We start from the raw sequence: 26,279 nt of genomic DNA, 5'->3' as shown, positions 1-26,279 counted from the left end.
AGTTGGGTGTAATAAACCAGGCCCTTGTCAGATTTGTCAAGGCTGATTAGAGCAGATAGTTGTTCGCCTGTTTCGGCCTGTTTTGCGACAATGTGAGGAATCCCAGGTTTATTTTCTGGATTGAAAATGTTTTGTAGAGCTTTCAGTACTGTTCAATATGTTCATACACAAAGCCACGATTAAATAAAACAGAGACATGTGGTTTGATTACAGCATATCATAGCCTGAATGTAATGAAGATGAGCCATTCAGGTCACAAGCATACAGGTTTTTAGACCCGTTTGCCGTGCTTCACCCATTTTAACGCTCTCTCATTTGTATCAGTCGTTGTGCAGTGGCAGAACCTGCTCAGTGACATTCCAGTTAATGCTGCTCAAGTTCTGTGTCACTACACTTTATCTGTAGGGAAACGGTTTGGAAGCAAGGAAGTTTAACCTGTCGGTGGAAAAAAAGACAGAGGAATAGTTTTTTTTTTTTTTTTTTTTTTTTTTTTTGAGTATTTTTGAAATGTTTTATAGTTACTGTGTGGAGCTTTCTGCTGTTGTGTAGTTCCTGGTAGAGTCAGGTAGTTTGGGAGGTACACTGATGACGCTAAGCACTAATATGTCATAATGATGAGTCACTGTTTTACCTGAAGCTGCTCATGGTAGTCTGATGGCTTTAATTCTTCCACCTTGCAGAGTTTTTGTGAGAAGCTCAGATCAAGCGCTGAAGATTGAGGGGACTGTCGACGTCTTCCGGATTTTCCAAGATGCCTATTCCTCCTCCTCCCCCTCCACCTGGACCTCCACCGCCCCCCAGCTCTAGCCAGGTCAGTGGAAAGCAAAGAGCGGCTAGCATGTGTTTCCCCTCATACTGCAGTCATTTATCCTCCATGTTACTTCCTTAGTTCATGTTTCCAACTCCCTGATGTAGTATTATATTTGATACTTCTATTTTAACCTGATTTTGGATCTTATGTTTACTTTATTGGATGTTTTTAGAATGAGCCTTTACTAAAAGGCCTTTTCCTTGCTAAAAAAGTATAAACTATCAATCAGACAACAGAAGGCATGTGTGCAACAGCATTTTCACATTCTAGAATCTAGATTAAAGCACACCTGCCAAGATCTTAAAATTTTTTTTATTCAAGAATGTCTCGTATAGCTTTAAGAACTGTTTTCAAATTTGTAAACATTATGATCATTTTCTCTCTCTCTCTCTCCATCTATCTGTATACATGTATATATTTAGGTTTAATTAAGCAATATAATTGTTTTTATATATTTTTCAAAGTAATTTTTTGACCAAAAAGGTCATTTATAATTTAGAAATATATTTTTTGTTGTTTATTTCATAAAATATAATTCATATGATATTTGATATATTTTACCAAAAAGTTAAGGTGATAAAATATCATTCGATTTTGGAATTTGGAGACTGACACTACTTCATAAAACATCATAAAGACCAAAAATAAAAATAATCTTATAACTTAAAAGACTTTGACACAGAGCCATGAGGGTCTGCAATTGTATGTAATTCATGTTTTTTTTTTCTGCATGTTGGTTTCACCATATAACTTTTATTTAATCGGCAATTTGTTTTTATTATTATTGAGCATTAAATTATTTGTTACTTTTTTCCAATAAATAATCATAAAACATTATGTAGTCTTAAAAAAAAAATATATATTCTTGAAAAAAGTTTTTAATATATTTTTCAGTCTTAATGCCCCACAAAAAATATCAAAATTAATTTTAATTTAAGAAATTCTGAACTATTTTTTTCTTAAAGTGAAATTCAAGTCAGTGAAATGCATTTTGTAATGTATTTTTAAATAAATGGATAGATCAGGTTTTTTAACATACAAATGTGTTGACTTCCAGGCAAACACCTCACCTCCAAAACTAAATCGAGATGATGGTAAAGGAAGAGGAGCTCTGCTGTCAGACATCTGCAAAGGCGCTAAACTGAAGAAGACCACTGTGGTCAATGACAGAAGTGCACCTATCATCGAAAGTACGTCATCTGTAGTGCACTACTACTGAAAATACAATAAATTATTACACATTCACTCACTCACTCACTTTTATTAATTGTTAGATGTGACCCAGCTAACAATGCAGTGTTTTTTTCTTTTTTTTTCTTGGCAGATGCTGGAGGTCGAGGTGGCAGTGGTGGAGGAGGCGGTGGTGGAGGAGGTGGTGGAGGAGGAGGATTTGGAGGTGGCTCTGGGCCAATGGGCATGGGAGGATTGTTCAGTGGAGGAGTGCCTAAACTACGACCAGTCGGAGGTATGTTTCCCTTTCACAGTGAGTAGTGCAATGATGATTTTTCAGGTTGCAACATAAAAATAACTTTTTCACATTTTATAAAAAGTATTTTTTATTAGGGATGCATTGAAAGTTTAGCAAAAAAAATGTATTGGCCAAAAATTAACAAAGAAAAAAAGTCAGAAGATATGAGTCAAATATATGTGTTGTATAATAATAATAATAATAAAAACAGTTAAAAATTACAAATTTCTGTAAAAAAAATAATAATAATTAGTTTCATAGAACTGAATAAAAATAAAATATTGATATTTAATATTAATATATTTTCTGTCCAATTTTATTGTTTTACTTTAAATAAAAGTTTTTTTATTTGTAGGGATGCACCAATACCATTTTTACCATTGAACGAACCCTTTAACAATAACGAAGAATAGTGTATGCAAAATATCGATTTTGAATCGGTCTCGTCTGACTGATACCTGACTCGATACCTGAGCCAATACAGATACTAAGTTTTGGATTGGTGCATCCCTAATTATTTTATTGGCTTGTGTTTTTTAATTCAGTAACATTTAAATTATTAAGTCAAATTAAAAAGTTGTACAAAAATAATTATTAAAAAAAGCATTTTCTGTTTCAGTTTTTGGCCAAGTGCATTCAGAATTTTCATTTTCAGTTTTGGCCATAATTTTAGTTCCGGTGTAAACTAACATTTTTGTTTTCTATGAAGATGCACTACCACACAAAATCACCAAACTAACTCTAGAATGGTTCACTCTTTCCATATTTGAAGTCAAATGGCTAATATTTATTTTTTCTATATTGCAGTAAAAATATTGCAATGTCACTTTTCTCCCAATATTGTGCAGACCTGTATTATTATCTCAAACTGTTTGATTGATGTGTCCACACAGACAGCTCTGTAGGACGGTCAGCGCTGCGGCCGCCTTGCTCTCGGCCTGGAGTCTCTCGTGGCACGAGTCATTCTGAACCGGACGGACCTGTCCGTGGCAATGGAGGCCATTCGTCACCTTCAGAACAGTCACGAAATCAGCGTCCATCCGTGCCAGACACCTCCAAACCGTCTGCTCCCAGCAGCTCCTCAAAACCCACCAGCTCCGCTCCGCATCCACCCCCATTCAATCGCGGGGGCAACCGCGGGCCCTCCTCAGCCCAACAGGGTTCAGGGGCACACAGTCGTGAGAAACCCCTTCCACCTCCACCTTCAAGCAAGGGGCCTCCACCGCCGCCATCTTCTCCGAGACACCCCCCTCTTTCATCTCGCTCATCTTCATCCTCCTCCTCTTCCTCAAACGCACCTCCACCTCCTCCTTATCGTCAGCCCACTAATACTTCAAATGGTGACCCGCCCCCCGATTTGCCACAAAGGCGAAACTCGCTGAACAAGAGAAGCCATGGCAATGCTAACGTCCGTAGCCAGGCTCCTCCTCCTCCACCCCCTGCCCAGCAGAACAGACGACCTCCGCCACCATCACGAGATCCAGTGGTGCGCGGCACAGGTAAAACACACTGAAAACTCTCTCACTGTAGACCTTAGTGTCTGACAGGAATGAAACAAGGCTGTGAGGCTAGAAGTAAAGTGCGTTCAGTGGATTGTACTGACTGGTTAGTTGACGAAATGTCTTTACGAAGAAAGCTTTTAGTAGACGAACGCTTCATAAAACAGTTCTGAAAGTTATGAGTTGTAAAAATGAAATGATCTAGGATTGTTAGGACAGCCTATAGTTCTGTCCGTCACTAACCTCAGTTTCATCTGCATTGAATTCAACATGGATTCTAACCTGACTAAAGTCTATAGAGTGCATTAGTGCCTGGCCAGTTTTTCAACAGCCTTGTTTCCTGAAGTATAAGGTTTTTAAATGGTTTGTTAAAGAGTTATCAACCATGAACCAAACCAACCAGCTACAAGGTGCATCACATTAAAAGTATTTGAAGATTTTACAAATTTTGACAAAAAGGCTTTGTACTTAAACGCTTTAAGAAGGGAAAGAATGACAAATTAATTTGAAGCATTGCAAACGGCTTAATCAAAACTAAAATTCCAAAATGTAATTACTTAACAACTTGGATTTTAACGGAAAAAGAACTAAATGATGAAAATGTTATCATGAACTGTTCCTTGAAATCAAGGGCTCTCAAGTAATTAAAACTGAAGTGTTCATTCAGCTCCTCAGGTTCCTCCTCCTGGAAATCGTAACGGGGTTCGAGAAACACCACCCCCTCCACCTCCTTATCGCATCGGGCAACAGACGTCTTCTGAACCCCCTAGTCGAGGGAAGCCCCCTCCTCTGTCCTCTGCTGGACGTCAGCATTCAGGACACGCACCTCCACCTCCTCCACCTCTCCGTAATGGACATACGTCATCTGCCCCCAGATCCTTGCTCGGTGAGTTCCATCAGATGATGCAGTCAGTTCAGTTCGTTCTATTAGCTGCTAATTTGTTTGTTTGTGGGAAGTTCCTGTAGATCAGAACTTAGATTTCTGAAGTGGATCTGTAGTCTGCTGTGCATCAGCACATGAAAATAACCCTGGAGTCAAATGAGCTCTCAGTAATTCAAATGCAGTTCACTTATTTCCTCATTTACACCCGTCAACAAAGCCTTCCCCTAATGCAGATATAAGTAGTTCTGAAAAATAAGATCGTCATTTCAGTCATGACCTGTTAGTGATCATTCATTTGGAAAAAAAAACATTTCTTTATGTATTTCATACAGGTTTCTCAAACTCTTGGGAATTTGTGAGGGAACTGCAGCGGGTTCATGCATTACTAAAATGATAAAAAATATCAGATTAAAATAAATAGAGCAGCAAAACTGAATTGATGATATAGTTTAATATGATTATGAAGTCACAAAAGGCTGTATTTTAGTGCATTGCGTGTTTCAGAAGGCATCTACTGTGAAAAAAAAAGAGACTAACCCTATAATAAAAACCATCAAAATAAAAGTATTATACTTCTTTATCTGCATGCCATCCATATTACAATAAAGCAACATCAGAAACCCCTGAACATCCAAATGTGTTGGTAAATTACTGAAATATTAACTTAAAACCTCAGAAGTGTTCAGCTGGGAAAAATCCTGGGAAATTGTGGGCCGGAGAATGTAGCTAAAGAAAAATCAGCTTTTTGATTGTATTCTATACTTCGGTTTTTTACAGTAAGGATTATTTTTCCATCAGAAGAATTGTATTTTTCAGCTACTATAACAGCTACTGTCTCCAGTTAGTTATAAAATGTTTAATTCAAGTAGTAAAAGACAAAACAATCTCGCTTAAGATAATCAAGTATTTAAATATAAACAACAAAATCAAATTTATTAAACTAAACAATTTTAACAACTAATTTATTCCTCTGATGCTAAGCTGAATTTTCAGTCTTACTCCAATCTTCAGTGTCACAGGATCCTTCAGAAATCATTCTAATATGCTGATCGAGAAACATTTCTTATTATTAATATAGAAAACAGTTTTTGCTGCTTTATACTGTTAATATCAAAATAACAGCATTTTTGTAACATAAAATGTCTTTACTGTCACTTTTGACGAACTGAATAGAAGTATTTTCTTTACTTAAGATATCGCTTAAGTAATCACAACCTGTTTTCTGTTTTAATAATACTAAACGATAATTTTTAATTATAAATAATAATAAATTATCAATAAAATTATCATTTATAATATATAACTACATTTGATCATTTATTTATATAAAAGTTATTTTAAATTATAATTACAAAAGGTTTTTTATTTTTATTTTTTTGTAAATAAAGCTCAATACTCTTTTTTTTTTTCAAGTGTACACTTTGAATATTGCATGTATTGCTTTTTTAATGAAGCTTTAATCTGCAAAAGACTGGAATACATGGCTTGTATTTTCAAATTGATCATTTTTTCTGACAGCCACATACTAAATTAAATGAATGTGCTCATCTTGACATGGCCTTTAAACATTAGCATATGCAAAGCTACTTGTCCACTAGCTAGTGAATAAAATAAATAATGTTTTCTATTTATAAAATGTTGAATGTCTCTTCTCAGATGATTTTGAGTCCAAGTACGACTTCCACCCTATAGAGGACTTTCCCCCACCTGAAGAATACAGACCCTTCCCGAAGATCTACCCCAGCCAAAGCAACAAGGGTAAAGACCTTTTGACCTATCATTTCTCCATAGACATAAACACATTTCCTCATGTCCTCTTTATCTCTCCATTTTTAGTGAGAGGCGCTCCTCCACTGCCTCCTGTTGGAGGGAAGTGAACACTTCAGAGAAGAGAAGGACCAAGAAGAGATGACACAAACACATAAACATGCACGCATATGCAGTAAATATTTATGTGTGTTTGCCACACAAACATTAATTGCACCTACAAACACATCGAATAATGTGACATCTTCCTTAGGGCAACACTATAAACACCTACATAATCCAAACCACTCCAGAATGCTGTACCTCTAGACCTAAAAATACTGTGCAATATTCCTGTGCTGCTTAGAAATGCACCTTTTAATATCGTGTCAGATGACAGCAGCACAGCGATGCGAGAGCAGACGGTTCTCCAGTTCACATGAAGCTAGATATGTACATTCCACCTGTTTCTTACAGCAACCAAAGTTTTTTATTCGGTGAGAAAATGTGTAGCACTTGAGGATAAACGATGACTATGCATATCAGACACAAAGTCTGTATTTCTCTGGACAATCATGTAATTGTATTTTTATTCTTATTCTTTCTTTCCAAATCAGTCAGGAATGAGTTCAGTTCTGAAAGCGTTTGCTTACACTACAAAGGCCATGAAACAGCCTTGTTTCTTGTTCATCTCACAGTTGTGTTTTCTTCATCACACTACAGAGTCAAAAACTATGACAGCCAATAAGGTCGCAGAGCTGATTTAAAAATAAAAATAAAAATCAGCTCCATGCTGAATTTAAACTACATTTTTACTGATCAAATATACACTTAAGTGCCATGGAAGATTTGGTGTTGTTGGAGATCTGTTTTTTTTAAACAGATAGTGCCATCTGCTGGCTGATCTGCACACTTTCTCCTGCTGGGTACCAATGTTTCTGGGTCATTTACACATTGCTTTTCATCATTAGTTTTAAACCTAAACTAAATTTCAGAAAATAAAGTTTTCTAATGGGCGTATTTTAATTCTGTGACATTGTATTATATATTATAAAGGGATCAAATATGTTAATAATGTTAAGGCACTTCTGGCCATTAATATAGAAGCTATTAATTGGGATTTGGTGACCAATCACTCTGACTTGTAAATGTCCTTTTATCTGTTTCTGAATGTGTTCAAATATGTGTCAACATAATTCTGAAATAAAAGGTGGGAATGGGAATTAATGTGAATCACAGTGAAAAAGGTATAGCTGGTTACATAATTTGAAAAAAGATTATACAGGGCCATATTCTTAAAAAAGAAACAGAATATAATTTTTCACCGTAAAGTCCACAAGTCTCCCATTAACAAATACAGAAACTGCTATTGTCCAACATAAATTCAGACAATGAATAAATGTAAACTTTAATACTTGAATGAAATGTAAATATATTATGCATTATTTTTAAACAATCAAATTTATACTGATTGTTACTGAAATAGTTTTATTCTTGGTTGGTTCTAATAAAAACATATGTATAACAGCTCGTTTTAGACGAGTGAATACGTAAAAAAGAATGATTCTTTCAATAAATAAGAGCATATACTTAATAGTATGTCAGGGAACCTAGACGCTAATGTGTAATCGAGTTCAGAATATTTCAGCATGTCAACTGAGTGTGCGCGAGGCAGAAATGAGCCTGACAATGTGAAAACCTTGTCTACACCAGGAGGATTAAAATAAAAAATTCAAGAGTGGATACTGATGGCAGAATACCTTCCTTCAATTTATGCAACAAATCTGCAGTCAAGCGGGAAACCCGTTCTTAATATTTCCCGGGAAATACTTTCCGCCAAAACACAAACAAAGAATTACCCGCCTTTACAGTCAAGTCGATGGGGGAAGGGACTATGAACCCTATTGGTTCCTGAAACCTACAGGAACTCCGACAGCCAATGAAACGCGTTGCCATGAGCTCACGTCACACACCAGCGCGTCAGCTGTTCAGAGGAGGATTGCGCGACAGAACACAGTTTTGGCGCTAGTCTGACGGCGGAGAGGACTCGGAGAGATCTACAACTTGTGATAATTACAACGATTATCAACACAAATTCAGCTTCAATCAGGTAAGACATAAAATATAATAAATGTGTTATTGTGTAGTTTTTTTTTAACGTGAGATTACTTTTATTGAGTGTTGTTATTGCGTGTGAACATGGCGCCAAATGATCCACAGCAGGAACTGCTCGTTTTAAATTTACAGTATTTGTTAGACACAACAGATAAAATCATTTCTTTGTTAATTGAATCGTATTTGAAGCGCGTTCGTGAAATAAAACTGACAGAAAACATTAATAAATAAGCGATCACGAAGTGTGAAACATTTTCAAAAATAAGAGAGATCATACTAAATGCATGTTATTTTTTATTTAGTACTGTCCTGAATAAGATATTGTACAAAAATGATGTTTACATTTAGACCATAAGATAAAAAATACTGAAATTATTAAAATAACCCCATTCCAAAATTTGGGAACCCTTGGTTCTTAATACTGTGTTGTGTTACCTGATGATCCAGGACTGTCTTTCTGTTTTGTGATGGTTGTGCATGAGTCCCTTGTTTGTTCTGAACAGTTAAACTGAGAAATGTTCTTCAGAAAAATCTTTAAGGTCCTGCAGATTCTTCAGTTTTGCAGAATCTTTGCATGTTTGAACCCTTTCCAGCAGTGACTGTATGATTTTTAGATGCATCTTTTCACACTGAGGACAATTGCGGCATTCAAACACAACTATTAAAAAAGATTCAAACATTCACTGATGCTCCAGAAGGAAACAAGATGCATTAAGAGCTGGGGGGTGAAAACTTTTGGAATTTGAAGATCAAGGTAAATTTGTGTTCCGGGAAACATACAAGTATCTTCTGTTGCTTATGAAGGGCAGAACTTCGAAAAATATTTCAACAAAATAAGAAAAATGTGGCCATCTTCATTGTGTTCAAAAGTTTTCCCCCAACTCTTTTAAATATCTTTTATGTACAATATCTTACTCAGGACAGTACTAAAAAAAAAATAAAAAAATAACATTCATTTAGTATGATCTCTCTTTTTTTTTTATTATTATTATTCACAGATTCTGCAAGGGTTGCCCAAACTTTCAAGCCCCACTGTAGATCTGACACAGAATATATGGCAAACTATTGTGCTTATCTTTTCAGGTCTGCTTCCTGGTTTTAAACTAAAAATGCCCAGCACTCGCTCACAGAATCAGCCCACCCTTCAGTTCCCCCGAAGAAAGTCTTCCAGATTGGGTTCTCGACCTAAAAGCTCCTCTGAGAATGCAGCGGACGTCCAGACCACCCCTCTGTCCCCTAGAAAGACAAATGTGGGAGATTCGCTTGGCGTCTGTCTGTCTCCCAGGAACTCTGTGTTGAAAAACAGCTCTTCGTCTGAGAGGCTGCCCTTGAGTCCTCGCAAACGCACAGGTGTGTAGTGTAAATCATCATGCTGGGCTTATAGTAGTGTGGCATGGTTTGTCTTTTATTGACGATGCTCTTGTTTTTCCTGTGTTCGTTCTTCAGGTGATGAGAACGGCTGTAACCTCCCGGCCTCTGTGCTTGGCTCTCCTCCGAAGCAGCGCTGCGCTCCTTTGTGCTCCTCTCGTAAACTGTCTTTCAATGAAAACACGCCGGTCTCCTCACCCAAAATCCCCCTCTTTCCTATGTCACATCCATTGCCAAAGCGGCTGCAAGAGACTCCCTGCTCAAACACGATCCCCTGTACAGAGGGAAAGTTCCCTTCTACTCGACTCTTTCCTGTAAAAAGTATGTTTTGGTCATTGTCGGTTAGCTAAATTATGTAGATGTATTAAAAAAAAAACATGTAATAAGCAATCTGTATCTGTTGTGTTTTTTTTTTTGCTGCAGAATCGGGTTATCAGAGTGTAAAGCAGGCTCTTCACACTGCAGTACCTGAACGTCTTCTCTCTCGTGAGGCAGAGAGAGCTGCCATCGTCTCCTTCCTGGAGAACCACGTGGTGGCGGATAAACCCTCCAGCCTCTATATTTCTGGTGCTCCTGGCACAGGCAAGAGCGCCTGTCTGAACTGTGTCCTCCAGGAACAAAAGGTGAGCCTGAGAGGAAATATGGGGTCTGAAAATCAAATCCCAAATCAAACAGCACTACTTTAAAATGCACTACTGTTTAAAATTGAGGTCAAGTAAGATCCATTAAACTGCTGTCTATAGTGTAACAAAAGATCTATTTTCTTAAAATTCTATTCTTGTGAACATTCCAGCATCACAATAATATTCAGCATCACGGCTGATGTCAGCATTGATGATACAAGTTTCTTGAGCATTAAATCAGCATGTCAGAATGATTTCTGAAGGATCATGTGACACTGAAGACTTGAGTAATGATGCTGAAAATTCAGCTTCGCGTCGCTAGAAATAAAAAGGTTATTTTAATTAAAATAATTTCACAACATTAATATTTTACTGTATTTTTTTTTCTGCCCACAAACTTCTGGATGGTAGTGTGTATCAGCCTTTACTTTAAAAAAATCTGCAAGGATTGAAGCGATCCGATATCCATCAGTTCATGAAGACATTCACTTGCTTCGTTTCTGAATGATTCATCTGTTCAAACGAATCAATTGAATGTTTGATTGATTCAGTGATAAAATCAGTGACTTGCCTCGACCTGCTGTTGTATTTAATTTCATATCATATAATTTAATTTATTTAAATTTAAATAATGTAATATTTCTGTATTCAAAATGTTATAATTAAAACCTTAATCTCCACATGAATGTATGAGTTTCATTGCACTCATGCCTCCTCTGAGCCTCATTAAACATCTGGAAATGTACCTACAAGCCACTTTTGTGTTCTTCTGTGCCACTTCTGTAGTAAAAATTAATTTATTAATACTAATTTCATATGGTTGGTAACTGATTAATTTCTTATTATATAGTTTTAAATAGAAATTAAAAAAATATTTAATTTTTTTAATTTGATAGAGATTAAAATGATGCTATTATAAAGGTAAATAGAAAATACCCTTCTAAGTCACTTTAAGGAGTAAAATGTCACATCGTAATAGGAAGGCAAATTTTTGATAAAATTTTCAAATTGCTAAATTTTTAAATTGCGAGGACAAGTGCTCCTGACTGAAATTATAGGCTAAAAATGAAACCAAATCCACCAGCAGGTGATGGCAAGTCACTGATTTTTATCACTGAATCATTCATTCAATTGATTCATTCAAATGGCTGAATCATTCAGGAATAAAACAAGTGACTGTCTTTATCAGCGTGTCCGCAGGGTTTTAAAAAGTATTAAAAAGTGTTAAATCAAAATAGTCAAATTTAAGGCCATTAAAAGTGTTAAATGTGGTCTCAGAGGTATTATTTTTTTCCAAATTAGGTATTATTTTTTCAGACTATCAGGTGTCCTATTCTGATTGAAATTCTATCTGCGTTCGCGTCAGTTCGTTTAAATATGGGCTTTAGCATATCTGGGCAGATAATCAAAGATCTTTCGTCTCCGTCTCAACGTATGTTTGATGCTGACGTCATATTCAGTGGTCGTTCGGCATCATCTCAGAACACTGCGCGCTCAACAGAAGTGGCTGGCTTCCGTTTTATTTTAGACTTGCTTCAAGGCATATCTTCAAAGACTGGACAACCATCGTCGTCTTCATGGGCAAATGCAAGTTTTCTAATAGATTTACTGATAGCGCTGTTTCTCACACATGCAAAGAGAGAGAGAGCGAGAGTCTTACCACGCTGAATCGACACGCTATATGTAAACTATTCTTTGTTGTCTTCTCCTGTCAAAATAACGGAGTTCATTTAGAATTATTCATATTCATTTTCGAACAAGCAGAAGACATACCGGTTTCTCTGGTAGTGGGTGGAGCTAATGTGCAAATGGCAATTTCATTGGCTGGCGCTGATTTAGTACCGTCCCTGTTTTGATTTCAGCAAATCAGTTTGACCGAACGATGACAACGTGATTAATATTCATGATCCCAGCAGCTCATCAAATCATAGTGCATTGTATATACATTAGTATGATAGTAGAATTAGTAGTAGTATTATCTTTTAATAATAATTAATTTGATCTATTACTATTTTGTTACAGAAACCCTCAATGACCAAAAATATCTTAAGCATCACCACCAGTCTTAAGTTCAGTTAAAATGACATATGCATTCATTACGCCTAAAAGTAAATTTTTACGTAAGGGCATTGTGCTAGAAATATTACTATTATTTAGTAAAATGTATGTGATACTGCTACTACTGTTGAAAAAAAATTAAAAAACTTTATTTTTTGAAGAAATAAACCACAGTATTTCTTCCATGTTTTAATTTTAATAGCAAATCCCCTTTATTTACCAAAAATAAAAATGTTTAAATTTCATAAATTAAAAGACAAATTAAATTTGGGTGAAACTTGTTTACTGTTTTTCATAATTATATAACTTGTAGAAAAACTTTAAACACAATAAGTATAAAGAATGGCATTGGTTTTATTTTTATTGTAAAAAGTAAAACAAATTTTAATTAGCATATTTTTGTGTTTTGCTTTGGTACCGAAATTGGTACAGAGAACCGTGGATTTTCATGGCTATCGGTACCGAATATTGAAATTTTGGTACCATGACAACACTAACAGGAAGCCTTATTGTTCGGTGTGTAAAAAAAACATCAATGTCAACTGGATGGGAGCTAACGCACTTCGGTCGCATATAAAATCCACTAAACATAAAAATGGAATGCGTGCTCGGAGAGAGCAGTTAATTCTACCAATCTCAGCTGTCTGTGCGGCTGCACCTCCACCACCACTGCCGCAAATTCGTGGCGCAGTTTTTGAATCCGCAACAGTTCATAGAATCCGCAACAGTTCATAGAAGATGCCCGTTTGTAATGCATCAACTTTCAATTAATGCCAGCCAGTGTGCTGGAACTATACATTCTCTCCATTGCAAATTTTATGTAGTTTTTTTTATTTTATTTACTAAGTTTTATTTACGAAGTTATTTACTCTAAATCTATTCTTTTTTGTATGTTATATATGTCAAAATCTGTGTAAATAATAGAAAGGTCGCTGATTAACACTTGCAATTCAGTGTCGTGATGGTTTAAAAAAAAAATTCTGAAGGTAGTAAAAAAGGTATTAAAAAGTAGTAAATTTAACTTAAGGATTGCTGTATATACCCTGTTTATGAACGGAGGAACCTGGCATGTTTTGTAACATGACCGTAAAATGACAAGCATGCTTATGGTGATCCGTCTTCTCTCGTTTCCAGGCTCTGTTGGAAGGTGTTCAGACTGTGCTCGTCAACTGTATGAATCTGCGTAGCTCACATGCCATCTTTCCATTGTTGGGAGAGAGACTGGGGGTCCCAAAGGGCAACAGCGAGGCTCGGCTGGAGAAACTTCTGACCAGCTCTGGGCCCACTGTGTAAGTCAGCTCGCGCTAATTAGCATGGACCATTTCAGGATTTTACTTCATTACGCACTATGAGCGAAATCAGATTTTTGTATTCGGAGTCAAACCTGTTTTGTTTATTCGATTAGCTCTCACTATGGTGTTTTTGTGTGTAACAGTCTGTTGGTTCTTGATGAGATGGACCAGTTGGACAGCAAGTCTCAGGAGGTTCTCTACACGATCTTTGAGTGGCCTTACCTGCCCAGCTCTCGTGTTTGTCTCATCGGTAAGATAGCTGTGCATTTATCTCCCCAAATTTGTGGACCTCTATCTTCCATTAAAAGAGTCTCATTTTGGACATCTGCTTTAACCCCTTAGGTATTGCTAACGCATTGGACCTGACGGACCGTATTCTGCCTAGACTGCAGGCCAAACCACACTGCAGACCCAAGCTGCTCAACTTTCCTCCCTACAGTCGTGAGGAGCTTAATGCAATCGTTCAAGACCGGCTCACACAAGTATGCATTCTTCCATATCTCCTGAGATTTGTACTTCTCAGGTTCTGAGGTAATAATAGACCGGCGTGTTCGTGTGCGTTCAGGTGTCAGGGGAAGGTGTCTTGGACGCAGCGGCAGTTCAGTTCTGTGCCAGAAAAGTTTCAGCGGTGTCAGGAGATGCCCGTAAAGTGCTCGACATATGCAGGTTAGAGAACCAGTTTCAGCTGCTAAAACACGTGTGATTGATTTTTTAGCTTTGTGAGGTTCTCACACATTTGTGTGTGTGTGTCTATCCATCAGGAGGGCCGTGGAGATTGTAGAAGCGACTGACCGGTCTAAAACGGCATCCGAACCTGCAGCCAGCCCTAAAGGTAGCCATTACTGTTCCATATTTTATTCAAAGTACCAATGAAAGATTATTTGGAGAGAAAAAGAAACGAGGGATGTCTCTGCTCTCTTGTCGCAGTGTCGCGGGTGGGTGTTCCTCAGGTGGCGCGGGTTTTATCAGAGGTGTATGGCGACCGTATGGCATCCGGCAGCGGGGACGGCGAGAGCTTTCCATTGCAGCAGAAGCTTCTGGTCTGCTGTCTGCTTCTTATCATCCGTAACGGCAAAAGCAAAGAGGTCCAGTTGGGCAAGGTGAGGCAATATTTGATCGTCTTGTTTCTAAACCCTGTGTTCAGGAAGTGAGAAGTCATTCTGGGCCTGTCTGTGTTGTGCAGCTGTGTGAAGCGTACAGTAAGCAGTGTAAGCAGAGGCAGGTGGGAGGCGTCGGACAGACCGAGTGTTTGTCTCTCTGCAGTCTGCTGGAGAGCAGAGGAATCTTCACTCTCAAAAAAGCCAAGGAGGCTCGACTGACTAAAGTACGAACAGTTATGAATTATCATTAGTGTAATATAATCGAGCCTTGAGATCATTATTGAATCTGTACCTTAATTCATTACAGCTTAATGAGGGGTCAAAATGTCTATTGTTTTCTCTTTCCTAGATCTCCCTGAAGATTGAAGAGCGGGACGTAGAGAATGCTTTGAAGGATCGAACTCTTCTTGGAAGCATATTAGCAGCTGGTCTGCCATAAATGACATCAGATTTCAAGTTTGTTTTTTTACTAATTTTACTTTTCCTCATATGTCAGTATTTTATAATGCTTTGATGTGAAAGTCTTGTTTAAAATGACATGTGCTATGATTTGATCCAAAAGGGTTGCTCTCTCCATTGTTTGTGTCAAACATTTGGCCTGCCTTTTAAATGTAGGATTATCTTTTTTTTATTTTTATTTTTTTTAAGTATTCTTAAATGGGCATAAATTCTTCTTTGTGTCAAAACAGAAGACATTGCCTTCTATTTTATTTTGTACATCAGCTTTGTAATGGTTTGGGGTGGGATGTACACTTTTAATAAAGCAGAATGTGTTACTCTTTTAATTGTATCTCTCAAAATCAATCAGTAGGTGTTTTAAATCTGCTTGTTAGTTTCACTTGTGTGTTGACCAACAATTTGGCTTCACACAATCCACAAGCCAAAAATAAAGGCCATCCTAAATGTAGATAAGTTGGTTTCTTCGAAAAGATTTGGATAAATTTAGCCTTGTCACTTGCTCAGCAGTGAATCCTCTGTAGTGAATGGGTGCCGTCAGAATGAGAGCTGATAAAACTTTTACATTAATCCATACAACTCGTGAAGTAAAAGGCTGTGCGTTTGTAATGAACAAATCCATGTCTTCTATTGTGTGAATTATTGTGTTCTTAGCTTTATCTGCTGTCATTCTGACGGCACCCATTCACTGCAGTGGATCCCTTAGTGAACAAGTGATTTAATGTTAATTTATTTTCCAAATCAGTTCCAACAAGGAAACAAATTTTCATTTTTAGGTGTACTATTTCTTTATTTATTTTTATTAAACCAAATGAAGAAAAACAACAATGAAGACCTTTAAAACCATTTCAACCCGCTAGTCAAAATTAAGCTCGTCACAAAGCATTAGTTAACATGATTTTATTTTTATTTTTTTTGGACAAAGTGAGAAGTAAAAACGCTGCAAAGAATCCCTTTGTCTGTTCTGCTTGCATTCTAAGAGTAGTTAGTAGTTGAACAAATGTGAAGCTAGTTTTTAAAACGCTCAAGGTTTAATTTGTTTGGTTAAACATTAGTCCCTTTCAATCAGCACAGCATTTATCATGCAAATAAAAAAAATCTCCATACACATTGCAATGCAAAACAAACAAAATCAGTATTTCCTTGTCTATACATTAAGACGATTTTAGTGAAACAAATATATGGAGTGAAAAAAAAAACAAGTGAGAAAAAGTTAACATGTAAAAACTCCAGTATTCGACAGTCTTAGCATGGGACTCTCACAAAAGCTGATCCCCACCAGGAACGAAGCTGTAAAGCTCAGTTATTGTGAGTTCACAAGTCTAAATCATTGATCAGTTTTACTATAAAAAGCAACTTGATTATCATTATAAAATATTATAATAAAATCTCTTTGGCATAGTTAACCAGTCCTCTTACCAACAATGTATTAATGCACCCATAAGAAACACTAAAATATAACATTTTCTACAAAAAGACGTGTAAATTGCATCATGCTGTCATCCTTTTATAAAGGCAGGTTAAAGTCGTGCTCGATTCTGCCTCTCGCAGCACAGTGAGAATTGCATATATTACAGCAGTGTCAGTGAGTGTTTGCCAATAATGGACCACAGGCATCCAGCGACGAAAACAAAACCGCCAGGAGTGTCTGTCGCTTGTATTTTTCATAACCCTCTGTCAGTGGCTGTAAAATAATTACACAACACTCAGTTTAATGCAGACTTTAGCACATACAGCAAATACTTTTTAAATATTTGAAGGACAGACGGTGTAATCGAGCAGTACTAACCTGTTAGAACTCTGGGTAGCCTCTGGGCATGGAGTTGTAAGTCATGCCTTGCACAAAATCCTCTGGCATTTCTGGATCTAGTTGCATACCGTCCATATGCATGCCGTCAGGGTATCCTTGATATCCCACAGGGCCGTATCCATCAAGCTCTGCACGAGACAACATTGCAAAAAGTTAGCTATCTGCATACTGTTATGGTCTCTGCAGACCATGTTAGAGACATAACTGCCAGACATGGAAATAATTAGCTGCCAAATCATGGTGATAGAGAGAGATGATATACTAACCATCCTCTGGAAGACCTGGTTCCATCATGGTGTTGTGTGCCTAAAATGCAACAAGTATATTGTCAAGAAACTTGCTCTCATTTGTTGGGATTTATGTCAATGTACTGTACTTAAGACTGCCAACTTTAATGTCAGCTTTACAATAAACATAGAAATCAAACATGGCATCTGAATGTATAATAGACAACATGCTAGACTCTACTCATACTAAAGTCTAAACCAAATAAAATGAGCCTAAAATTCTAAAAAAGAAGCTTAATTAGGGACAGTAAATCCATTATCACACACACACACACACACACATACACATATATATATATTTACAATAATAGTATATCGAACCAACAAAAATTATAAAACTAAACCAAGCAAAAATATATTGTACCCATTTTTTCATTCATAGCCACAATTACAGATTAAAATGTTTGATCTCTAAAGCACCTGTTCACACCAAGAACGATAGCGATATTAGCGTCCACACAAGTGAACGATATCGTCTGTTTATTATAAGCGCACATTCCTCTGCCGCTTTAAATTCTCAATCTCATTTTAGCAGGATGGATTCTGATTGGATGTCAATGTTTGTATCGTTCATCAGCTGAAAAAGAATCGTTCTGAAAATGACTCCAACGATACCGTTTCTCTATGACTTTATCGTTATAGTTATAGTGTGGACTCTGCTATTCTTTAATATTGAGAACGATTTATAGAACTATATCTTTATCATTATCTTTATAGTTATAGTGCTTGGTGTGAATGGGCCTTAAACCAAGAAATGTATCAGGCCAACACATAACTAAAAATAAAAAAGGTAATTGCGACTTTATATCTCACAAGTCTACCTTTTTTTCTTGCAATTTTAATTTTACATCTTGTAATTCTGACTTTTTTCTCAGAATTGGGAGAAAGTCAGAATTGTGATATATAAAAGTCAGTATTGTGGGATATAAACTCGATATTGCGAGAAATAGAGTCAGAATTGCAATATATATATATATATATATATATATATATATATATATATATATATATATCTTGCAATTCTGACCTCATTTCTCACAAGTGTGTATCTCACAATTGTGAGAAAAAAAGTTAGAATTGCAATATGAAAAGTCACAAATACTTTTTAATTTTTTTATTCAGTGGAGGATACGGGTTTCGAAAGAATTATCCGCAGTTTCCTTATAAAAATATCTTACCATGAACGCCATTTTTTTTGGATCAGATATAATACATTGTCTTAATTAAAATGAATAATTTCATGTGCAATGTGTTCAAACAACACACTAAATAACCTCCACACCACCAGGGGGCAAACTCACCATCTCCCAAGCAGCAGGGTCGTGTTTGAAGAGCGAGTGCGTGAGCTCCACTGAAACTCGTTTCTTATAGTCTGGGTTTTTGTCCTCAGAAATTCTGAAGAGAACCGCAGCAGCATAGGTGGCTGAAAGAAACAAAACACCCTTGCACTTAAGTCCAAATTATACATCAGTGTTGATGTGAATGCATAGGTTTTTATATACATTTGATAGAACACATGCACACTAGAGTTTTCTAATCTTTTTGCCATATTTGGATGCTTCTCTCGGACTCACCGATCCCTTCGTTGCTGGAGTGAAGGAGCTCCATGAGAGGAGCACTGGCTCCTTCCGAATCAATGATCTCAGCCGACTGTTTGTCCAGAGCCAGTTCACACAGAACTCCAGCTGCCACACGCTTGACGTTATCCAGTGGAGAATACAACAGCTGCAGCGGCAGAAAACAGATGTCTATTACAGACTGACTATGTCAGATGGAGGGAAAAGACTGTACAATCCCATTCTTATACACATGCATGAAAACACCCACAATACTGTGGAAAGATGTAAGAGGTACCTGAACAAACAGAGGAATGGTGTCCATGCTGGCGATGGTGACTTTGTTAACAGGATCTCTGGCCATGATTTGAAGAGCACCAGTGCAGCCCTCCACAATCTCCTCCATTCTCACTCCATCCTAAGAGAAAGAGAGAGAAAAGGACATTTCGTTAATTCAGTGACAAAATAGTAGTCTATAAGTTGTATTCTGTATAAAGAATGGAAATTGTAGAGAATTTTGGTTTTTATTCCTCGCAATGGTTTTAGTTACTTCACAATTCTATTAATGATTTGTTCAGCTTCACGGATGCACTGTTTTCATTCAAATCAAAGCGTTAATACATGTAGAAAACATATCCTTGTGTCGTGGCTGACACAGACTAGTGTATGCAGTTTGTGTTCAGCGGATGTTCTCCAAAATGGAGCTAGGGTGATGTGGAGAGACAGAGACGACTAATTGTTTAATAAGTAATTTTTTTTTTTTTCTTCGCATACAAAAGTATTCTCATCGCTTCATAATATTCAGATTGAAACACTGATGGCAGATGGACTATTGTGACAATGACATACTTTTCTGGACCTTGAAAGTGTAATTTACCTGGCAGTTTATGGGATAGTAACAGTGATTAATGACAAAATTTTCATTTTGGGGTGGGGTATCCCTTTATGGAATAATATAATTATTTAAGAAACCTCTTTAACTACATATAATCATATGAACAACTAGTCAGTATATACTGTATATATGCACTGATACAAAGTATATATATATATATATATATATATATATATATATATATATATATATATATATATATATATATATATATATATAACAGTAAAAATATATACTGATTCAAACCTCATTCAGAGGTTGGTGAAAGCTGCACTACAAAGACCCAACTCAAAGAGTATTTCGGCTGGGAATTGGACCACACTGTTGTCATATGTTGTTGATTCACTAAAAGGATTCAAATCATTAGTCATTCGTTCAGGAACGGCACTACATGTTATTGATTCTCTAAAAACCACCGACTCGTTAAGAGTAATACATTCAGGAAATGGACTACTCTGGTTGAGCTACGTGTTTTAGATTCACCAAAAAGAAAAATCATTCATTCAGGAATTGTACTATAGTATAATTTTTTTTTTTTTTTAATGTTTTTGACCAGTGAGGAATTCATACCTGGTATGATTGTTGAGCAGATGAACCGTGTTTCTGGGCATCTTGATGAGCTTTCGTAAGCAAAGTGACCAGTTTGGGAATGGCTTCGGCATCTCTCAAAGGAGTCTGATTGGCGGGACACAGCGCCAGGTTACGGATCAGACCAACCACAGCCTGTGATGAAGACAAACTTAGGGTCAGAAATGTTTATACTGCACAACAGGAGAACTACTAACTGAGACAGAGACCGCCTATAATATATCATATCATCCTGAGCCTTTGAATGGCAAATTAAAGCAGTGATCCTGTTACAAAATGAATAAACCTTGATTAAAAATGACATGTTTTTGCACTCTGTGGATTATTAAAGCGGTTTCACTCTACATATAGACCCTTCAGGTATGTTCCCAAAAAAGTTAAACAATTTTTCACTCTGCCTAATGCTTCATCCACACCAATAGGTGTCAGTATAAAGTCCAAAACCACTGTATAGCAAAATAAAAATTTATGAAAAAATATTTTTTTTTGTTGTAAAAACTCAAAACTTTTACAAATGAATAACAGGTTGATAAAAAGGATTTTTTCTTTCTTGGGTAGTTTACAAACCGACCGATTGCTCACTAAGGCACTAATTAGTCAGTTTTGTCTGTTTTTCTTTCACTTACCTTTATGACTGGCCAGTAGTAGGGCTGATTGAGCAGTTTGACAATAGCTGGGATGCCGTAATACGTTCGAACGGCATTCTGCGCGGCCTCCGCCTCCGGGTGCCGGCTGGTCAGGTGACGCAGGGCACAGACGGCTGGCTCGATCACGTCTTGTTTTGATCCGGCCCTCAGGATGGTGTGAATCAGAGCCTCCACGCCGTTACTCTGGGTCACCTGTGTTTTGTTGCGTGTGTTGTTGCAGGTGAGGTTGGACAGGATGCCTGTGGCACAGGTCAGCATGTTGATGTCATCAGAGGACAGCAGGCCGACCAGCACTTGGAGCAGATTTTCCATACCGTCCTGCAGGGGGCGAGAGAGCGAGCATGTGTTGGTCTGATGCATATTATACATGCAAAGAAGGAAATTCTTTGCATTTATAATATGAACAAAACAACAAAAAATTAAGATGGTGTTAGATGTATAAACTGACCTGTTTAGTTGCAGCATCTGACAAGTTTCTCAAGGTCCACAGGCAGTTTTGCGTCAGACGCTGACCAGAGCTGTTCTTACTGAGATGCTTACCAAGAGCCTGCATTCCACCTGAGAGAGAGATTGTTAGATACACTTGTGATTAGCAGTGTTATTATAGTTAACTAAAACCATAAAAATGTCAATAAAATAAATGTCAACTGAAAAAAAGATTTTTTAAAAATTATAATTTTAAATGTATATTTTTAAATATTTCTTAAAACATAAAAAAAAAAAAACTAACTGTATATTGCCAAAGGAATATTTCTCATTTTAATTTAGTTTAACTTGGAGTACCAAAAAAAAAAAAAAAAAAGTGAAGTAAAAAAGAAAAAAAAGAAACTATTGATTACTAAAAAAAAAAATACTAAAACTTTAAGTAAAATGAAAAATTATATATATATACACACACATATACACACACACACACACACACACACACAATTAATAATTTAGCCTTTTTGGACAGAAAGCCACAAAATTTCATCTATCATTAATATCCATAGTGGATTAGTATAATTAAAAGGAAGTGTGCCTTAAGCAAACTTTTCAAGCACAACTAATTAAACACACTAATAACTGTATCCAATTTGACTTACCAGCATCTACAATAGCAGGTTTGTTACTAGGACAGACTGAGAGCACTTTGAGCACACGGCTAGTGGTCCACAGCAGCTTCTCATAGTTACTGGTCCTCATGATGTTCACCAGACCCTCAGGGCCACCGTTAGCCAGGATAATTAGCTGAGAGACAATCACACTGATGTTAACACAACACATCATCAAGTTTTAATAAAAACTCAACACATTTTAACAAGAAACAGGAAATCAACAACTAATAGATTTATTTGTCATTTGAAAATAAGCACCTTGCTCTCCTGGTTGCCATAGGAAAGCAGCTGTAGGCAGTCTGTGGTGATGGCCAGAAACTTGTTGTTGCTTTTCTTCAGCAGGGGAACCATCCTCTGCAGACCGTCTGCCAGACGCACCGCCATTTTGGCTCCCTCCTGATGCAGAAGCAGATTGTGCAGGGTGGTGATGGCATAGAAAAGAACCGAATCCATCGGAGAGCTACAAAACAAACGGGTTGGAAGTTCAGGTCAAGTGGTTTATTGCTAATTTCCTAATAAATTAAGAATATCCTAATAATGTAAAAATGTGCAATAAATCAAAACATTTTAAAATCATTACTTTCAATTAAAAGTTTAGCAAAAAATAAATAAATAAAATTGACATTAAATTTTTGCACCTTACTGAAATATAAATTAAATCTCAATTTACTTCCAAATCAAGCGCTGGAGTAATTTCCCACTAATTAGGAACATCCATGTTTCAGATAATGTACAGTAATGCACAAATTTGCAATGAAATGCATCGAATCAAATAAGAGAAATCTGTTGTTATGTGCAATAAATTCATAAATTAATACAGCTCTAATTTAGGGTGACATGAATACGACATGGAGGTCTTATGAATCAAGTTTTTATTTACATTTTTTTTTAAAAAATTAATCGTTTACCCTATTTTATAATTAGGAATATCGAAGTATCAAATAAAACACTAAAATCACACATTTGTAATGAAATGCATGCAGTGAACTGAAAGAAACATGTTATGTGCAATAAGTGCATACATTAACACAGCTTTAGTTTAGAGTGAACATATACGAAAGTTTAATAAATCAGGTTTTATTTTCACTTAGTTCACCCTAAAAATGAACAGTCTGACATAGCCATTTTTGGAAAGAATGAAACAATAGTCTAATTCTCAGGTGAGCTAGTCCTTTACTTGAGTGTGGCTCTCTCACCTCAGCATGCGCACCAGAGCGGGAATGCCTCCTGATTTGAAGATGGCGAGCAGCCCCTCGCGCTGGTGTGAAAGGTTGTGCAGGATGCTGGCTGTGGCGCGGGTCGTCTCCATGTCAGACGTGTTCTGCATGGCTCTCACCACAGCGGCCACCATCTGCGGAGACTGCATCAGAGCCCGGCGGGACGCATCCTTGCGGGTCAGCTGGTTCACGATCATTGCTGCCTTATTCACCACGGCCTGAAGCCAAGAGAGAGGGTCAGAGGTCAGGACATGAAGATACTCTAGAAAAAGCAGAGACTGACTATTGGACACGAGCAGCGAGGTACCTGGTCCTCATCGTTGAGGAGTTTGGTGAGCTCTGGAATGGCACGGGTGGCGAGTTCGGCGTCGTCCTGGTAGTTGATGAGATGAATGATGGCGGCTTTGAGCTGCTGAGACGGTTCGGCCAGCTTCTGTACATTGGTCTGCTGGGACGGATCCATCTGTGTGGAAAGGACGGCCGTTCCCTCCACTGTCTCAGGAAACATGGCCGCTCGTATGCGCTGGGCCCGAGTCATGTTATATTGAGACTCCACGTCTACAGGAGAGAGTGACCTATAGTTTAGAGAACTGTAAACTAATTCGTTTTCAAGTTTCTATGCTTATTTTGGTGGAAAAGAATTTGAAATAAATCACCATACTGTGGATCCCGGCAAAGGCAATTGGTAGAAATGATAAGAGAAAACTTGCTACATAATAGTCTTGATGTACAGTATACAATAAACCATATTTTAATCTATAAACATGAACACATGAACAAACAATTTCTGCTTTATTTATTAGGCATCATGTTTGCTGATTATTTATACTTATAATGTTTTTTTTATTTGGCATCTGCATAATCTTGCATTGGCAACAAGCCTCCACAAGCTTTCATGGGTGCGGGTTGCCAGAAGAGTTTTTAAATCCCCCCAATCGGAGTTTCTCTCTTTAAGGGTTAACTTACCCAAAAATACAAATTCTGTCATTAATTACTTATTCCAAACTTGTAAGATGTCCTTAGTTGAACGAAGGTCTTACAGGTTTGGAACGGCATGAGGGTGAGTAATTTATAACTGAATTTTCATTTTTGGATAAGCTAACCCTTTAAATCGATACATTTTCAGCCCAGTGATTCACTTAATCTTCTACCCAGGAAACCATGCACACACGCTAACTGCAATTCGGAAAAAGTGCAGTTGAGCTGACAAAACCACCAGACATTAAAGTCAAAGTTTAGAGATCTTAGAGATATTCTGCTCAAATAAAAGTGTAATAGAGCCAGTCTGTTGTTGTTTTTGTCATGTGACTCTTGCACTGCGTACTGTAATCTTCTTGTTCTGATGAAATGTAACAATCTTACATGGCAATAATCATGCTAAATGATCATGATAAACTGTTCTAGTTCGTGACAGGTTCTTCACCTGCAGGGTTCTCTGTGAATGTGGCGCTGTAGGTGAATTTCTTGCTGCTGTACTCTGTTCCATCTTCATCTGAGCGAACCGTAGTGGCTCCTGACTGGATGCCTGAATCTGTCCCATAATACGACTGCTGCCACTCTGTGACCTTCATTGAGCCTGGGGCTTCTGTCACTGATACACACATATACAACAGCAGTTTGAATTGATCTGTTGTCTCCGGTTCATCAAAACACCCAGTGAACACTCACTTACTATTATAATCAAGCACAACTTGAAACATGGAAAATGGTGGACAGATGACCTCAAAGCTATTAAACATGCATTACAAAGCACAACAATCCAACTCATAAAGAACTGTTAAAACTGATTGGGCATTTCATTAGTATTAACACTATTATTAACACTATTTGAAAGATTTTTAGACAATATTAAATATCAGTTATTTAGTTGTGCATGCTAACTTTCCTTTATTTTTAGCCTTTTTTGCCATCAACTAATGCTCAATTTAAATGCATCTTTAAGGTATTAAGTAAATAATACAGTGGAGTAAATAAATGCAAATGAATAAAATGTATATCCACTTACAGCATACGTACAGCAATTAAAGTTACGCTTTCAATGTTTTATGTCTTTCATTTTCTTTTTCACATAAAATGGTCAATATAAATAGATTCAAATCCTCACCGTTTAGTGATTATCGGTCATAACATGAGAATATGAATTGGATTATGTGCATCACAAAGAGTTTTAATAATGTGACAATAGCCTCTACTTACTGTGCATTTCCATTTTGGCTTCCTGGACTCAAACCAAACAGTCCAAAAGTAAAACCTGTAAAACGAGAAAAAAAAACACATATTAAAACTGACTTGTGTCAATCATTGTACCAACCATTAAAACTGTAACTAAGAGCTCCTGTGATCGGTTATTGGTCAGCAGGACAAAACAGCATTATAAACTGAAGTTCAAACAAACACAAGCAATCGAAACTGGTGCAAAGGATCATGGGAGAGGAGGGCGGGCGGCAGTGATGGGGAAATGTCAGCGGTAGTTTTTGACCCTTGGCTTCTCAAACAAGGCGTGTGAGCTAATGCTTGATTGCAAGCACAACAACCTCACAAAACTGGCTCTGCGTGTTTCAACATTCACACACCCCTACACACCAAACCCTCGTCTTTGTCCAGCTCTCACACATTTAAACACACAACTACACTGTCCATTTCAGACAAACGCTCTAAATTGGACAAGTATGTTTCTTAAAATCCATTCAGAAGTTAAAAAGAGGACCTTGTTCTCAAAATAAGCAAGACAGACTGAATGAATCACTTTTTCTTCTTTCACTT

General features: G+C 37.1%; 3 protein-coding genes across 4 annotated transcripts in view; 2 read left to right on the top strand and 1 right to left on the bottom strand.

The window, feature by feature from the left end:
- The window catches only part of LOC113110769 (WAS/WASL-interacting protein family member 2-like), a 9,319-nt gene extending 1,689 nt beyond the window's left edge, over positions 1-7,630 (top strand). For both annotated transcript variants that reach the window (XM_026274944.1, XM_026274943.1), the window contains exons 2-8: positions 681-811; positions 1,869-2,001; positions 2,136-2,276; positions 3,173-3,778; positions 4,446-4,664; positions 6,318-6,419; positions 6,498-7,630. In XM_026274944.1, coding sequence (XP_026130729.1) covers positions 752-811; positions 1,869-2,001; positions 2,136-2,276; positions 3,173-3,778; positions 4,446-4,664; positions 6,318-6,419; positions 6,498-6,538 — 1,302 coding nt within the window. In that variant the 5' untranslated portion in view covers positions 681-751 and the 3' untranslated portion in view covers positions 6,539-7,630. The remainder of the gene's footprint in view (positions 1-680; positions 812-1,868; positions 2,002-2,135; positions 2,277-3,172; positions 3,779-4,445; positions 4,665-6,317; positions 6,420-6,497) is intronic.
- A 126-nt stretch (positions 7,631-7,756) lies between these two features.
- LOC113110768 (cell division control protein 6 homolog) lies at positions 7,757-16,618 on the top strand. Its single transcript, XM_026274942.1, has 12 exons — positions 7,757-8,517; positions 9,606-9,872; positions 9,969-10,211; positions 10,314-10,513; positions 13,706-13,860; positions 14,007-14,113; positions 14,206-14,345; positions 14,429-14,529; positions 14,625-14,695; positions 14,791-14,963; positions 15,047-15,187; positions 15,313-16,618. The coding sequence occupies exons 2-12, from the start codon at positions 9,632-9,634 to the stop codon at positions 15,400-15,402; spliced, it is 1,662 nt and encodes a 553-aa protein (XP_026130727.1). The 5' UTR covers positions 7,757-8,517; positions 9,606-9,631; the 3' UTR covers positions 15,403-16,618.
- The window catches only part of LOC113110767 (junction plakoglobin-like), a 22,938-nt gene continuing 12,966 nt past the window's right edge, over positions 16,308-26,279 (bottom strand). Inside the window, exons 2-16 of the mRNA XM_026274941.1 lie at positions 25,713-25,767; positions 24,940-25,107; positions 23,824-24,074; positions 23,496-23,734; positions 22,558-22,759; positions 22,288-22,432; positions 21,651-21,760; positions 21,182-21,520; positions 20,538-20,690; positions 19,371-19,490; positions 19,091-19,241; positions 18,818-18,939; positions 17,496-17,535; positions 17,209-17,357; positions 16,308-17,103 (exon numbers count right to left, since the gene is read on the bottom strand). Coding sequence (XP_026130726.1) covers positions 17,212-17,357; positions 17,496-17,535; positions 18,818-18,939; positions 19,091-19,241; positions 19,371-19,490; positions 20,538-20,690; positions 21,182-21,520; positions 21,651-21,760; positions 22,288-22,432; positions 22,558-22,759; positions 23,496-23,734; positions 23,824-24,074; positions 24,940-25,107; positions 25,713-25,725 — 2,199 coding nt within the window. The 5' untranslated portion in view covers positions 25,726-25,767 and the 3' untranslated portion in view covers positions 16,308-17,103; positions 17,209-17,211. The remainder of the gene's footprint in view (positions 17,104-17,208; positions 17,358-17,495; positions 17,536-18,817; positions 18,940-19,090; positions 19,242-19,370; positions 19,491-20,537; positions 20,691-21,181; positions 21,521-21,650; positions 21,761-22,287; positions 22,433-22,557; positions 22,760-23,495; positions 23,735-23,823; positions 24,075-24,939; positions 25,108-25,712; positions 25,768-26,279) is intronic.

This window comes from Carassius auratus, chromosome 11 (assembly GCF_003368295.1).
Source record: "Carassius auratus strain Wakin chromosome 11, ASM336829v1, whole genome shotgun sequence".
In the NCBI taxonomy this organism is placed as follows: domain Eukaryota; kingdom Metazoa; phylum Chordata; class Actinopteri; order Cypriniformes; family Cyprinidae; genus Carassius; species Carassius auratus.
Note: the sequence above shows the minus strand (reverse complement) of the source record. Positions and strands in the feature narration are given on the sequence as shown.

Bases quoted from the DNA above. Each gene is read 5' to 3' on its own strand.
- LOC113110768 (XM_026274942.1), top strand. From the start codon at position 9,632: ATGCCCAGCACTCGCTCACAGAATCAGCCCACCCTTCAGTTCCCCCGA. The intron at 14,346-14,428 runs GTATGCATTCTT...GTGTGCGTTCAG, and splicing joins TTCAAGACCGGCTCACACAA to GTGTCAGGGGAAGGTGTCTT. The intron at 15,188-15,312 runs GTACGAACAGTT...TCTCTTTCCTAG, and splicing joins AGGAGGCTCGACTGACTAAA to ATCTCCCTGAAGATTGAAGA.